This window comes from Notamacropus eugenii, chromosome 2, assembly GCF_028372415.1.
Source record: "Notamacropus eugenii isolate mMacEug1 chromosome 2, mMacEug1.pri_v2, whole genome shotgun sequence".
NCBI classification, from domain to species: domain Eukaryota; kingdom Metazoa; phylum Chordata; class Mammalia; order Diprotodontia; family Macropodidae; genus Notamacropus; species Notamacropus eugenii.
In genome coordinates, this window is record NC_092873.1 from 41647144 (window position 1) to 41661789 (window position 14646).

At 44.0% G+C, this 14646-nt stretch overlaps 1 protein-coding gene across 3 annotated transcripts in view; it reads right to left on the reverse strand.

The window, feature by feature from the left end:
- Positions 1–14099, reverse strand: part of SLC47A1 (solute carrier family 47 member 1) — a 49595-nt gene extending 35496 nt beyond the window's left edge. Inside the window, exons 1-3 of one of the 3 annotated variants that reach the window (XM_072640009.1) lie at positions 13916–13991; positions 2707–2854; positions 757–858 (exon numbers count right to left, since the gene is read on the reverse strand). In XM_072640009.1, the coding sequence (XP_072496110.1) occupies positions 757–843 (87 nt within the window). In that variant the 5' untranslated portion in view covers positions 844–858; positions 2707–2854; positions 13916–13991. Of the gene's footprint in view, positions 1–756; positions 859–2706; positions 2855–13915 lie in introns of all 3 variants that reach the window. The other 2 variants (XM_072640008.1, XM_072640010.1) reach the window with 2 other exon arrangements.
- Between the last annotated feature and the right edge of the window lie 547 nt (positions 14100–14646).

Sequence of the window (14646 nt, forward strand, 5' to 3'; positions counted from 1 at the left end):
GGGGGAGATCTTTCTTCTTCAGTGTGAATAAGATTCATGACCCTGTCAATCAGCTAAGACATATGTATCAGCATCCCAGCCTGGCACTCAGTAGGCACTGAATTAATGCCTTTTTAAATACACAAACAAAGGATAAAACCAGAGTCATGGCGCATCACAGGTTTCATATTGCTCTCTCTGCCATGAATCAGGAATGATCCGCTCCCAAGTCATTAGGTAGAGGGGCAAACTGGGGCCCAGGAAGTAGTTTGGGCTACGGATGCCATTTCTGAATGCTCAAAGATAGGATAACCAATTCTAGAATTCTGATGTGGCAAGACAGCTAGGTTTTACCAGCCCCATCCCATTCATTCAGATGATTCCTGTCTGAGAGTGAACTGTGAGTATCCAGCACCCCCACTTTCTGAGTGATCCATCTTCCTGGTTTGGCTCCTAGTATTACCCCCACTAGAACAGAAACAGCCTCAGAATTAATTCTGGTTTCCCTTCAGTTCTAGGCTTGGGGAAAGGGGGAGTGGCACAGTATTAAAGGGAATTTGGCTGATTTCTTCTCCCCACCTTTAGACCTCAGTTTATCCCCAGGACAAATAGCCAACTAATTCACAAGTTGGATCAACTGGTCCAAGAGGGCATCTGGGTACAACTCCCACCTCCCAGCCAAGTAATCTCTCTAGTCTGGAGAATATTAAGCCTCAGGTTGACTGTCTTACATAAGATCAACTTTATTGAACAGCACCTGGAGAGGGTAATACATACGGCTATTGCGAGGGTGACTGAATCCAGTTCCAGCTTTCCCAAGTGGCCGCAGAACACAGAACTTATGAAACTAATTAGAAACATCATGAGTTGAGCCAAAAACTAGAAAGCAGAAAATAGGAAAGAAAACAAAAATTAGTGTGACTGTGTCAGCCTTCTCTGATGCCCAAAGACAGTAAACAATGTCCATTCCACGGTAACTGCCTCTTAGCCCCTTCCTACTCTTTCCCTCTCCAAACTGGCCTAATCCAAAGAGCATTTATTAAGGGTCTGCCCTCAAGGATCTTACATTCCTCATCTTCTCCAGAATGCTCATGGATACTTTTGGAGTCAGAAGCCTCACTGCCAACCTCTGCTCAAAACTTGGTGACAGCCTGAGCTGAGAATAAGGAAGCATGACAAGCAAGTGGAAACCATAAAATGTTAAAGAAGACACATAGTAGGTGCTTCATAAATATTAATTGATTATTAGCAAATGTTTACGGATTGCTCAAGCAGAGGGAAACCGTGTGAGATAAGGCCAGAAAAACAGGTTGAAACCAGATAGTGGAGGACCTTGGATGTCAGAGTAAGAAATCTGTACTTTCTGTTTATAGACAGTAGGGAGCAACCATCAGGGCTGTGTCTTCTAAAGCTAGTTCCAGGAGTCATTGGATCATACCAAGGAGAATGCTCAGAGGCGCTCTAGGAACCTGTTATCATAGTTCGGGTAATAAAGTCACCTTTTATCTTCTCTAGGACAAAGTTTGGTAGCTAGGGTTATTCAATTTTGACATTTTTCTTTGTCCTTTTTATTTACCCTGTTGTAGCCTTTGACTACGTTGTTTTCTTGAGTCTGTGTCCTTCCCTTAAATTACTTCACAGAACTCTGTGCCAAGGGAACTTTCCGTCACCCAAGGGTCTGTTTGCTCACTTGTTTTTCTGAGCAGAAAATGACTTCACAATAGATTAAGCTGCGTTTCTTGGGAACAAGGGATTGACTGCTGACCTAGGATTCCTCAGTAGTATTTTTTTTCCCAATTACATATAAAGATAGTTTTCAATTTTTATGTTTCTAAGATATTGAGTTCCAAATTTTTCTCCCTCCTTCCCTTCCCTCCCCACCTCCCCCAAAACAGCAAGTAATCTGATAGAGGTGTCCTATCATTCCTAATGGAGAACAGGGGCACCAGCTTGACGGACACAGCCCTGGAAATGAGCACCCCAACAAAGGGTATCAGACTCTGATAAGCTCTGCTAGTAGGATGCCCGTGGATAGCATACCTTTTAAAATTTTATATCTTTTTTTTATACCACTTTTATTTCCCCAAACATCCCTTTCTACTTTTCCACCCAGAAAGTCATTCCTTAGAACAAAGGATTAAAAAAAAAGAGAGAAGACAGGTCAGCAAAACTAAGAGAACATCAACCAAGTCTGACAGTAAGCCCATCGTCCCCCAACTATGGAAAGGAGAATAGGAGGAGTGAATCTTTTGTACCCTGATCTGGCAGATCTAATTGGCCTTGAGCAAGTGTTATTTTCCTCGGGAGGTCTCACTTTTCTTATGTATAAAGTGAGGGGACTGGATAGTCCCAAGGTCCTCCTGGAGTCCTCTTCCTTAAGATACCTGCCACCTTCTGCCTGAAGCATTTCCTGATCCCCCAACTGCTGCTTCCCCAAACACTTTGTGTTAACTAAGTTGTTAACTTTGTATATATTTGTATTTCTTCACATATATATGTATATACATACATGTATACACACATATATGGACATGTGTGTATATATATGTGTGTGTATGTGTATATATATATGTATGTATGTGTGTATATATACACTGAGGTCATTTCTTGAATTGAACTGCCAAGCATTCAAACTTTGCTTCAGAGAGTGCAACTCCTATGGGCTGGCCACGTTGTTCGAATGCAAAATGTACACTTGCCAAAAAGACTATATTATGGAGAACTCACATGGGGCAGGCAATCACATGGTGGTCAGAAGAAGTGATACAAGAACACTCTCAAGGTCTTTCTCAAGGACTTTGGAATTGATTGTGTGACATGGGAGACACTGGCACGGGACTGCTCAGCATGGCATGTCCACATTAGAGAAGGTGTTCTATGATCAAAACAGAATTGAAACAGCTCAAAGAAAGTGCTGGATGTACAAATTTAGAGAATTCACCCCAAATGTTCACATGGGCCCTTTGTTCTAGACCTGTGGTAGAGCATTCTGAGCTCGTATTGGTTTCATCAGCCACAATAGGAGACACTGCTATTTCAAGGGACTCTCAAAAGTCTTCTCCAGTACCACAATTCAAAAGCATCAGTTCTGTAGTTTGCTTTATAGTCCAACACTCACAGCTATACATTGCTACTGGAAAAACCATGGTTTTGATTACAAATACATTACATTATTCTTTTTAAAAAAGAATATTAATAAATATAGCACTTTGAGGTTTGCAAAGTGACTTACAAACATTATATCATTTGATCCTCACAACAACCCTAGAAGCTAGGTAGGTGCTATTATTATCCCTACTTTACAGTTGGGGAAACTGAGACAGAAAAAGGTTAAGTGGCTTTCTTGGGGTCACAAAGCTAGTAAGTGTCTGAGGTAAGATTTGAACTCAGGTCTTCCCGATTCCAGGCCTAGTGCTCTATCTACTATACCACCTAACCTGCTTCATTGAGGTGTTGAGGTCACATCTATGGAAGTGCTTTAAACTCTGCAGAATGCTACACAAATGTGAGGGATTCTGACTATAAATTTACATGTCATCTCACTAAGCACAACAGCCCTTGGAGGGAGGTACTACAGACACTCTTTTCCCCATTTTGCAGATGAAGAAATTGGGGCTCAGAAAATTTAATCGATTTGCCTAGGGTCACCCAGCTCATAAGGGCCAGAGGCGTGATTTGAACTCAGGGCTAGACCAGTGCTCTCTTCTTTCCTTTATATACATGTGGAGGGCTCTGGATCTGGAATCACAAAGGCCAAGGCAAGCCGTTTGCCTCTGGGACCTTGGACCTTGGGACCTTCATATCTTGGTGCCTCAGCCTCCTTATTCATAGACTAGACCTCTCTCTTCCAGTTTAAAAACTGTAATTCCATGACTATTTGGAGAAAACCCAGTTCTCTTGCACTGGTTTGGGGGAAAGGTCCCAAAGGTGTGTCCTAGGCTGCTCTTTGGTATGAGGTTCATGGCAACGGCCAGAAAGGTGGGGGAAGCAACTGAGCCACGGGGTTTGTAATCTCCCAGACGATTACCCTAGAACACCATTTAATGGACTGAAATAGAATTTAGAGTGACAACCTGACGCCTTACTCTGGATCTCAATTTCCTCCCCTGTAAAATGAGGGGGTGGGACTAGATCTCTTAAAATCCTTTTATACAAGAAACAAGCAGGTTAAACATTAACACCTCCCTCCATAAATCCTTCAAGGAATTCATTCCACAGGTTTCCAATTTGCCTGTTAGAGAATTAGACCCTTTAACATATATTAATATATAATAATTAATTAATATATTAAAATAATACCACTAACCAGTAATAAAAGCAAAAGACAAGTATTAGTCTTCAACCACGATAATAATCTGAGATAATTTCTTTGTAGACCAATGTCTTAAGGCCGCATTAACATGGGCCATGGTCTCTTATAGTTTTTACTAGCTATTACTACTATTACGCTTACTAGTTTTGTGAGCATTGGCAAGTCACTTCACTCTGTTTGCCTCAGTTTCCTCATCTGTAGCTAGAAAAGGAAATAGCAAAATACTCCATTATCTCTGCCGATAAAGCCCCAAATGGGGTCACAAAGCGTTGAGCACAACTGAAAAAATGACTGAATAAAAGTCATTACCCACAAAGCCCAGTGAGCAGAACAACTCTACCATCTTGACTATATGAAATCCAAGCTGGAGTCCCAGAAGTGGGAGCCTCATGGCTACTGGGAATTTCTGACCACGTGACTAACTACTTGTTTAATTTGGAAAATTCACCCCAACCTCTCAAGCACTTTGCACTCTATTCTAGAGCCTCAGTAGCAAGAATGTACTTTGACCAAAAAGTAACCCAGTCACTGTCCAGAGAGCCATGATCCCTTGAATAACTGAAGGAACTGCCACACTATCCAGCATCCCAAGACTAGTCCCTGCCCTTCTCTGGCTGTCAGATAAGGTTTGAATAGATGGCCTTCTGGCTTTGATCTCAGGATCCCGTGAACCAGATGGTATTTCAGCTCAGGGTTACTGTGACATATGTGGCCTCTCCTTTAACAATAGAAGGACAATGGAAAAGGCAGGAGATGTGGAGTCAGAGGACATGGGCTCATATCTGTGACCTCAGTTTCCATATCTGGAAAAGGGAAAAATAGACGCACCTTCCTCATAAGCCTAAGACTTCAACGAGCTGATGCGGATAAATGAGCTTTGCAGTCTTTCAAGTACTTTAACAGGCAGCTACGTTTTTGTACAAGGTCACACAGGTAATTAGTGTAATGTAATTAGTAGCAATGTAGGCTTTGCATCTGACTGCAATTATGTTCTTTCCTCTAAAGTGCACTGACTACTGAAATGACAACCCACATACAGAGAGTGGACATGCCAGCTAAGACAAGGAGTTTCTCCTCAGACCCTGAGCCCAAGAGTCTTGGGAAAGTGCATGCTTCCAACCCACACCCTCATACATCATCTGGGGAAGCAGAGACTGTGGTCATGTAGCCCGACCCCTGCCCCTGTAGGTGTCACAGCCACATCTCCTGAAGACCCAGAAAAGGAAGTGCTTCTCACCAAAGCCTCTGGCTCTGTCAAATCTTTTACCATCAGGAATGGACATGATTTTATCAGTGGAAATGACATTCAAAAAGTGGCATTACCATCTGCGCTGTAACTGGCCCATAAGGACCATGAGTGTTTTCTATCTGACTTGCAGCTGAAACTTTCCATGTGTGTTTTCTCCTCAGACTGTGAGCTCCTGGAGATCAGGGACTGTCTTCCTCTTTCTGTTTGTGCTCCTAGTATAGCACAGTGCTATATATGTATAGCCTACATAGCAATATATAATATATATATTCATTCATTCACTCAATCAATCACCTCATTAGCATGGAAACTACTTGAGGACAGGGACTGTCAAACGTTTGTATCTCCAGTGCTCAGCCCAGTGCACACAGTAAGAGATAAACAAATGTTTGTTGACTGACTCACTGACCTACTTTCAGACAAGTTCGAGAATGAAGGACGAACAACATCCTAACATCGATCCTAATTTGTTTTCTTTGCCACTTGGAAGCAATGTTTGTATTCCGCTCTCTGGGGTATAGTGGATCAAGTCTTTTCCTTCTTTCATATGACAATCCTTCAAACACATCAAGGAAGCCACCATATTCTTCACTTCCCCAGGTTAAACATCCCCAGTTCTTTCAACTAATCCTCATGGATGTAAGACCCTTCGCCACACTGATTGCACTCTCCCAGACATTATTCAGCTTATCAAAGTCCTCCCTAAACTCTCATACCTAGGACTGAACCCAGCTCTCCAGATGTGGTCTGACCAGGGCAGTGTACAGAGGGGTTTTCACATCTGTATTCCTGGAAGTGATTCCTCTTTTACTAAAGCTCACACTCAGGCCTTTGTGTATTTTATGTTTCTACATCAAGCTGCTGATTGACGTTAAAATACCCAGTGGACTTCAGTCTTCAGATCTTAGAGACAAACTACTGTCAAAGCATGGTGTCCCCTCAACCTGTACGTGTGAAGTTGACTTTTTTAAACCCAACGGTAAGATCTGACATTTATTCCTTCTGAATGTCATCTTATTGGACTTGGACCAAGTTAAGTTAATCACACATTTTTAATAAAATAAAGGGTGATGAGTTATGTCAAAGTTAGTTTGTGCATTTTCTTTAAAAATAAACTCCAAAACTGAGGAGATGCCCATCATTTGGGGAATGGTTGAACAAGTTGTGGTGTATAAATGTAATGGAATACTATTGTGCTATAAGAAATGATGAGCAGGTGGATTTCAGAAAAACCTGGAAAGACTTATATGAACCGATGCTGAGTGAAGTGAGCAGAACCAGGAGAACACTGTACATAGTAACAGCAACATTGTATAATGATCAACTCTGATAGACTTACCTTTTCTCAGCAATACAGTGATATAAGACAATTGCAAAAGACTCATGATGGAAAATGCTATCCACATCCAGAGAAAGAAGTATGGAGTCTGAATGCAGATGGAAGTATATTATTTTCTCTTTATTTTCCCCCTTCTTGTGGTTTTTCCCTTTTGTTCTGATTCTTCTTTCACAATAGAACTAATGTGGAAATACGTTTAATATGATTGGACATGTATAGCCTATATCAGATTTCTTGCTGTCTTGATGAGGTAAGAGGGAGAAAAAAAATTGGAACTCAAAATCTTATAAAAATGAATGCTGAAAACTATCTCCATATGTAACTGGAAAAAATATTATTAAATAAAAAAATAAAAATAAACTCTAAATTCTATAATCCATGCCAGTTAAACATTAAAATTAAAATTTACATAGTAAAAGGAGATGAAGTTTTCTGGGTCTTCACACTTAGTTTATTAACTCTCTCTCCCCAGCTCTAGACTAGATCATTTCATTTGACCCATCTCTCTTAAAGATGAGGACTCAGGAGTCCAGATCACACAAGGTAGTCAGGGGAGTAGATGGAATGAGAGCCCAGCTACCCTCACCTCACAGCCCAGTGAATTCTTACCACCCCACCACACTCCCACCCTTCTCTTGTACTCATCCTCTGCCCATCCCTATAGCCAATTTGCCCTATGAAATATCTCTTTGATTCCTTCCCCATTCCTTCTATCTCCTCCCTGTTCCTGACCTCCATCCCCATCTATCTAGGACACCCAAACTACCTTCTAGCCAGTTTATAAATCCTGCCTCCCAGCATCTCCCCTCTCCAATCCATCTTCCATGTTACTGTCAGACTTTGATCTCTTTAAACTGAGGACAAAGACCATGTGTTTGTGGTCTCAGCACCTTCCTTAAATTAAGTAAACACTTGATAAATGCCTAATGGATTACATTCAGCATCACTCCCTTGCTCAAAAATCTTCAGTGGTTCCCTACTGCTAGAAGATAAAGTCCAAACTCTTGTCATCAAATTTTCAAGGATTCCTAAATCTGGCACTGGCCTTTAAAAGTCTCCCTCTACTTCCCAACATGTATCTTCTCACCTAGTTAAAGCACCCTTCTCATCTGACCCCTGTATACAACCTGCTCATTCACTGATGTTCTCCTACACTTATCTGCCACACTGTTTGGAAATAAATGATGAACATTTATTAAGTGTATACCAACTGTATGCCAATCACTGTGCTAAGCACTAAGAATACAAACAGAGGGCTCCTTGCCCTGTGATAGGCAGAGACAACCCATACAGGTGGATGAGAGTTTGGTTTGAGGAGTCACTGGGATGCTGAGTGGACCACAGGGAAGTTAGTTCTTGCTGCTTTCCAGAATCAATGCTGCTATTGATTTGATGACAGTGCCCAGAGCAAGAGGTGGAAAGCAGGAGGCAGGTGGAAGGTTGGGTGGGATGTGAAGCAGTCTGGTTTGGTGGCTTGAGGCTGTCTAAATAGTGTGGGCTCCATGAGTAAGCACTTACTCAGATAGGCAAATGGCTTGACCTGGCTAAATGGCTTTCCACTCATTACCATGTATATATCCAGTCTCTAGTAGATTGGAATTCCCAGGAGGGCAATGACCATGATAGATGGTTCTTTTAAAGGAGCATTGGGGGCCACAGCAGGTATTAAACAGTTGACTGGTTCTTCAGAAAGCCTGCCAATTTACTCTGGCAGCAAGATATTCTGCCGTGGGAAGGCAACACCAAAGGCATTTGAATGCCTGCAGGCAGGTGGTTTTCAGCCTGACTCTCAACTCATCCTAATGCAGTTTCTTCATCATTTTGTGTGTCCTGATTAGAAATCATTTTAATCACTGAATTTCACCTTCACTGGAATCCTATGGATTTTATGGATTGAGAAACATGATTCTGAGAAGAGGTCCAGAGGCTTCCCAGCCTGCCCCAGGAGTCCTGGACATAAACAAGGTTAAGAGCCTCAGAGGCTCCTTTTGGCTCTAAATGTGTGAGAGTGTGGGAGTGGATAGCATTCACTGATCCGGGTTAGAGGCAAAGGGTTCCTGGAACTTGGCCTGCCTATTCATTGCTAGATCTATCCATGGTTGATGAGTTTAACCCCACTTTGGGGTTGTGGCTTCTCACCCACCCTCTTCTTCTTTCCCTTTGCCCCTAAACATCTCTAACCTCCTGGTGCCTATCCATACAATCATAGATTTAAGAGCTAGAAGATCGCCTAGTCCATCCCCCTGGAAGCCAAGGGGAGTAAAACAATATCTCTATTATTGTCCTGATTTCAAATCTGCCCTCAGACACTTACTAGCTGCGTGACCCTGGGCAAGTCACTTCACCCTGTCTGCCTCAGTTTCCTCATCTGCCAAATGAGCTGAGAAGGAAATAGAAAACCATTCCAGCACCTTTGCCAAGAAAACCCTAAATGGGGCCAAGAAGAACCAGATGTGACTGAAACAATTGAACAAGAACAAAGCCACATAGCTATTAAGTAGCATAGCTGGATTCAAATCCAGGTCATCCAATTTTAAACTTCATTTCCACTATTCTATGCTTGACTATGAGGAAGAGTCTGGTTTTTCTTTTAAATTGCTTTAAATCTGTGAGCAATAAGTTTATAGCAAAAGTTGTGTCCTATAGGCTCACTGGGCCACTCAGGGAGATTCAGTGACCTCTAGGCTATTATAATACTTTCATGCTCTGGGTCTCAAGCCTCAGTCTGCAAAATGAAGGGGGTGGATGCAATGACCTTTCAGGTCCCCTCCAGCTCCCACATGCTATGATTCTATGAACCCAGAAACAGCCAATCCAAGAAAGGGCTTTCATGTTTTATGTTTTCGAGAGTATGGAAGTGGTTTTTCTTCAGGCCAAGTCACAGGTCAAGATGGTAGTGATAATATTTAATATAAATTTTAGACTTTAATAAGGGCCAAAGTTTGAATTAAGAAGAGCCTGGACCTAATAGTCTCCTTTGTTTAACTTAGAGGATACCTTTTGATGTCAAGCAAACAAATGGGACTTCCTTACCAGGCCCTTCTTTTGGAATCTTAGTGATAAGGCCTGGGTTGTAACTTCAGCTTTTGTCAAACTCTGTTAAGGCCTGTTTAGGACAGGATGTCTGTTATCTGGGTGATGGGACCTTTTCCTTATCTTAAATCACAGAGACATGCTACAGAAAGAAGATGCCCATAGCTTGGGATCATAAAACCCAACTGACACCACTTTGTTTGCAGTGTGTTTATCTAAGAAAACTCCTTCCTCATGGCAAAATGTACTTAAGACAGTCAATTTCTGTACTAAGGCAGCCAGTTCTGATCCTGGCTCCATAGCGCTATCTAACTGTTTTCTTTATGGGGAATCGATTGATTAATTAATTAAATCATAAAATGTATGCATTTAGCCTGTTGCCTTTTCTTAACAAGTTTTCAGGTCAACAGTAGCTTGGAAGCAAATGACATCTTTGTTATGCCTAGAGAGAAGAGATAGAGAGAGAGAAAAAGAGAGAGAGAGATAGAGAAAGAGAGGGAGAGAGAAAGAGGGAGAGAGAGACAAAAAAAAGAGAGAGAAAGGGAAACAAAGAGAGGGAAAAGAGAGAGAAAAAGAGAGACAGAAACACAGAGAGAGAGAAGACAGAGAGGAGAAAACCAGAGAAAGAGACAGGGAGGAAGACAGAGAAAGAGATACACACAGACAGAGAGAGAGGAAAAAAAGAAAGAGAAAAAAAGAGAGAAAGAGAGAGACAGGGAGGGAGACACACAGAGAGACAGAGAGAGATAGAGAGACAGAAAAAAGAGAGAGAGACAGACAGAGAAAGAGAGACAGAGTTGAACTTATCAGGGTTCTAAGTTAGGAACTGAGTTCAAATTTCAATTCTTCCACTTACTACCAGCATGACCATAACCATTAGCTCGTATGGGCCTCAGGTTGCTCTCCTGTAAAATTGGAGCAGCAAGTGCACTAGATGGCCTCTGAGGTCCCTTGTAATTCTGAAATGATGATTTTATGACAACCTCTTTCTAGCCTGGCACCTAAGCCCCCTTACTAAGTCTGACCCATCGGAGGTCTCTCTGCTGGTTATTTCTGATGCCTAAGCGACAAGGTGAAGGCAGAAGGCCCAAAGAGTGGGTGGTCTGGCTATTTCTAATAAAGAAAAAAACCATCTATTGACTGAATGCACTGATGGCACCGTGCCCTTTTTGACCCTGCCCACCTGGTTCAGGGCAATGATTCTCACACTTGATCAGAGAGGGCGGAGGCACTCAGCAGGAGCCAAGTGCTCCTAGTTCTGCGGCAAGGATGCTTGAAATCCCCAGGGCTGAGTTCATTTATATTTGTGGTTTCTAGTGACCTGTGGGGCCCTAGTGGAAAGGTCATGGGGAAAGGGTGGATGTCTTGGAAATGAGCGATAAAAGGCTGTTTCAAAGTTCTGCCTGGCCAGACATCAAGAGCTGCAGAGACAGGATGGGACCATTCTGTCCTACACATGCTGTAATTTAATTCCTTTGGCAAAAGACAGACACTGCACCAGCCTGATATGCATTCAGAAAAGTGACTTTTCTGGTCAAACGAGGCCGTGCTCTTAACAGCAGAACTGAAGACTTTTTTTAAAGCCACCTAAAATGACAGAGATGCAGCTAAATATTACAATTCATAGGGATCTTAGAGTTAGAACAGGAGGCGATATTGGGAGTCATGTCAAATCCAACCCTTTCATTTTACAGATGAGAAAACTGAGGCTCAGAGGGCTCGAGAGATTTGTCCTGGGCCATCTAATAAATGTCTAAGGATTTGAATCCCTGGATTTGGAGTCAGAAGATCTGAGTTCAAGTCTGACTGATAATTTGTTCTCTGTGTGACTTTGGGCAATTCATTTCACTTCTCAAATAGAGGCCCTGTTTCCTCATCAGTGAAACAAGGAGATGGAGAACTGACTGGATTGATCTCTCCCTAAGGTCCTTCCAGATCTGAATCTATGACCCCTGGACCATTAAGTCTGAGTCCCTCATTTGGGAAGTGGAGGTGAAAATTTCATATGGAATCTATCAAGCTGGGAGCCGACACTTTAGGGGTGGGAGGCAGGGAGGACAAGGGACATCCATAGAGTTTAGAACTATAAGAAATCTGATTTTACAGAACAGGAAACTGAGGCCTCAAAGGCACTTGTCCAAGCTCCCTGTCCAAGCTCCTAGCCCAAGCTGGGATCTGAACACAAAGGAGTGTGATATGGAGGAAAACGCCCCTGGAAAGTTGCTTGAAATCCATTTGTTGACTAATCAACTCTGCTACTAACTCTGTGTCACTTTGAGTAACTCATCTTCTTCAGGCCTCAGTCTTCTCATCTGTAAAATGAAGGGAATGGATTGCTTGATCTATAAGGGCCAATCTAGCTGGAACATTTTGTGACTCAGTGTGAAAATCCCAGTGATGCTTCCAGCCCAATGCACTGTCAAGTGGGACCATCTCTCCTAGCTCCCAGAACCTCAAACTAAGAGCACCTGGATTTGGTCACTTGCCCCCTCTTGTTTGACCTTGGTTCTGGTTAACTGACTTCCCTAGACCTCGGTTTCCTTATCTGTAAAATGAGGGGGTTTGACCAGATGGTCTTTGCATTCTCTTTTGGCTCTAAATCTATGCTTATTCGAGTTCTTTCCTTCTTTTTCTTTCTTGCTGTTAATGTAAGGAAAGGATATAGAATAGTCTCTCTCCCTCAAAAGGCTATTAAGATTCAAAAATAGATCTGAAAGTTCTTTTCTAGGCAGACTCTCTTGAGTGACACACTGTTATGTATTTTCTTTGGCTAGCCCAGAAGAACAATGATAAAGATTCTAGGAGACACAGGCACACACAAGCCAGAAAATTTGGCATCCTGGGTCCTCAGTCTCTCCATCTTTTATCCCTAACTTTACAATGGATGAACTGAGGACACAGGAACCTAGTTTACCTTCTCAGCCACAAAAAGGAGAAGTAAGTTATCTTTGGGGCTTTTGGTAATAACTTACATCCTTTATTGGCTTTGCTGGCTTGAGAAGATATCCCAGAAGTCTCTGATTTTCCCCAGAATGATCTCTCCTTCTGGAGCACAGTCAGGGTCATGGCAAAAGCAATGGATTTGGGACAGAATTGTAGATGGAGAGATGTAAGGGACCTCAAAGGTCACTTAGTCCAATCCCCTTATTTTACAGATGGGGAAACTGAGACCAGGAAGTGTAACTTATTTGATCGTAGCTCTAGAACTGGAAGGGTATTAGAAACCACCCCTTTCAACCCCCCACCCTCACCCCGTAATGTTCAGACAAGAAAATTGAAACCTAGGCGAGGTTAAGGCAGACGGTGAGCCCCAGGGAACCCTATTCTTCAGACGCCAGAGTAGGTAAGCCTTCCACTTTACACTGCTCTAACCTGGGTTTCAGTCTTACTTGTCCTTGGACCTTGGACAGGTCAGTACCTGTGTGTCTCTGGGCCTCAGTTTCCACACCAGTAAAGTTAGAGGTTTGGATCTGAGGACCTCTAAGTTTCTTCCTTCTGGTTTTCCAACCTATTGGTCCCATCCCTAAAGGATCAGCATCGGATTTGGCTAGATCCATATACAACTCCTACGCCTGCAGGGTCCCTTCTTTCTTAAAACTCTCTTCGGGATTTCAAGCAGATTAGGTCCTGAAAGCTGAGTTTGAACACCCCTGCACAAGGCTGCAAAACTAGGAGACTAAGCTCATCCACGCGGTAACGGTTTGAATAATCAGAGACGGAACTGCAGAAACCCTTTACAAGTCAGATCAAGCAGAAGTTGGGAAATTGGAGCTGCGTCTTATGACAGCAGACAGAGGCCGGCTTCCCTTCTCCACGCGGGAAATGCCTGCCCTCCTTGCTCAGAAAGAAGCCTGGGCTGTCAGGTCCCCGTAGCTGGCCCTCCAAGAGCCCGGAGCTGGAGTCCTCCAGGTGGGCATTCTGGATGAGCCCGAGAGAGAAGTGGGGAAAGGGAGGGAAGGGAAAGGAAGGCAGGCAGAGGACGAGAAGGTGGAGGGGAGCTTACCACCGGACCGGCCAGGCACAGTAGTCCCCGCAACTCCTTTCGGAAGTTGAGCGTCAGCAGCCAGCGCAGTCCCCGGGGCTCGGAGGGCGCCGGCGCGTCCTGGGGAGCCACCTCCATACTCTCCAACCTGGCTCCCCAGCGCAGCGTAGGGAGAGGTCCCGAGAGCGCCCGGACTCTAGACGAGCAGACCCCGCCCCGGCCCGCCCCTGCTCCAGCCCGAGCCCGCCCACATCATCCCAGGGCGGGCCGGGCCACCGGCTGCTGCCTGGCAGCGCAGACTCTCCGGAGACGCCAGCGCGCAGCTGGGAGCCGCTGCCCGAATGCGCCACGGCCACTGCCCTGCAAGCTCCTGGAGAGGGTTTGGAACGCGCTGGCCAGAGCTGCCTGCCTCCGGGCAACCTGCCCCCGCCCCTGCCTGGCCGGCCATTCCTCTGACCGAGCCTGCGACCTTGACCGCGTATCCTCTAACGGCACTGCCTGGCGCGCGGCGCCCAGAGCCAGTTCTTGGCTCTCACCTCCACCTCTGCCCCTCACTATTTGTGGGGCGCTGGCCAAGGCCGTCCTTTGAGCCTCGGTCTTGTCATCTGTAAGATGAATTCGTTGGGCTTAAGGCTCACACAGGTTCCTGCCAGCTCCAAATACTATTCCTTCCTGCAAGTACAGTAGAACCCTGTCCTCCTTCCCCAAACAACTTCCCTCCTCAATTAACCATGAATTTGTGAGAAATGGGA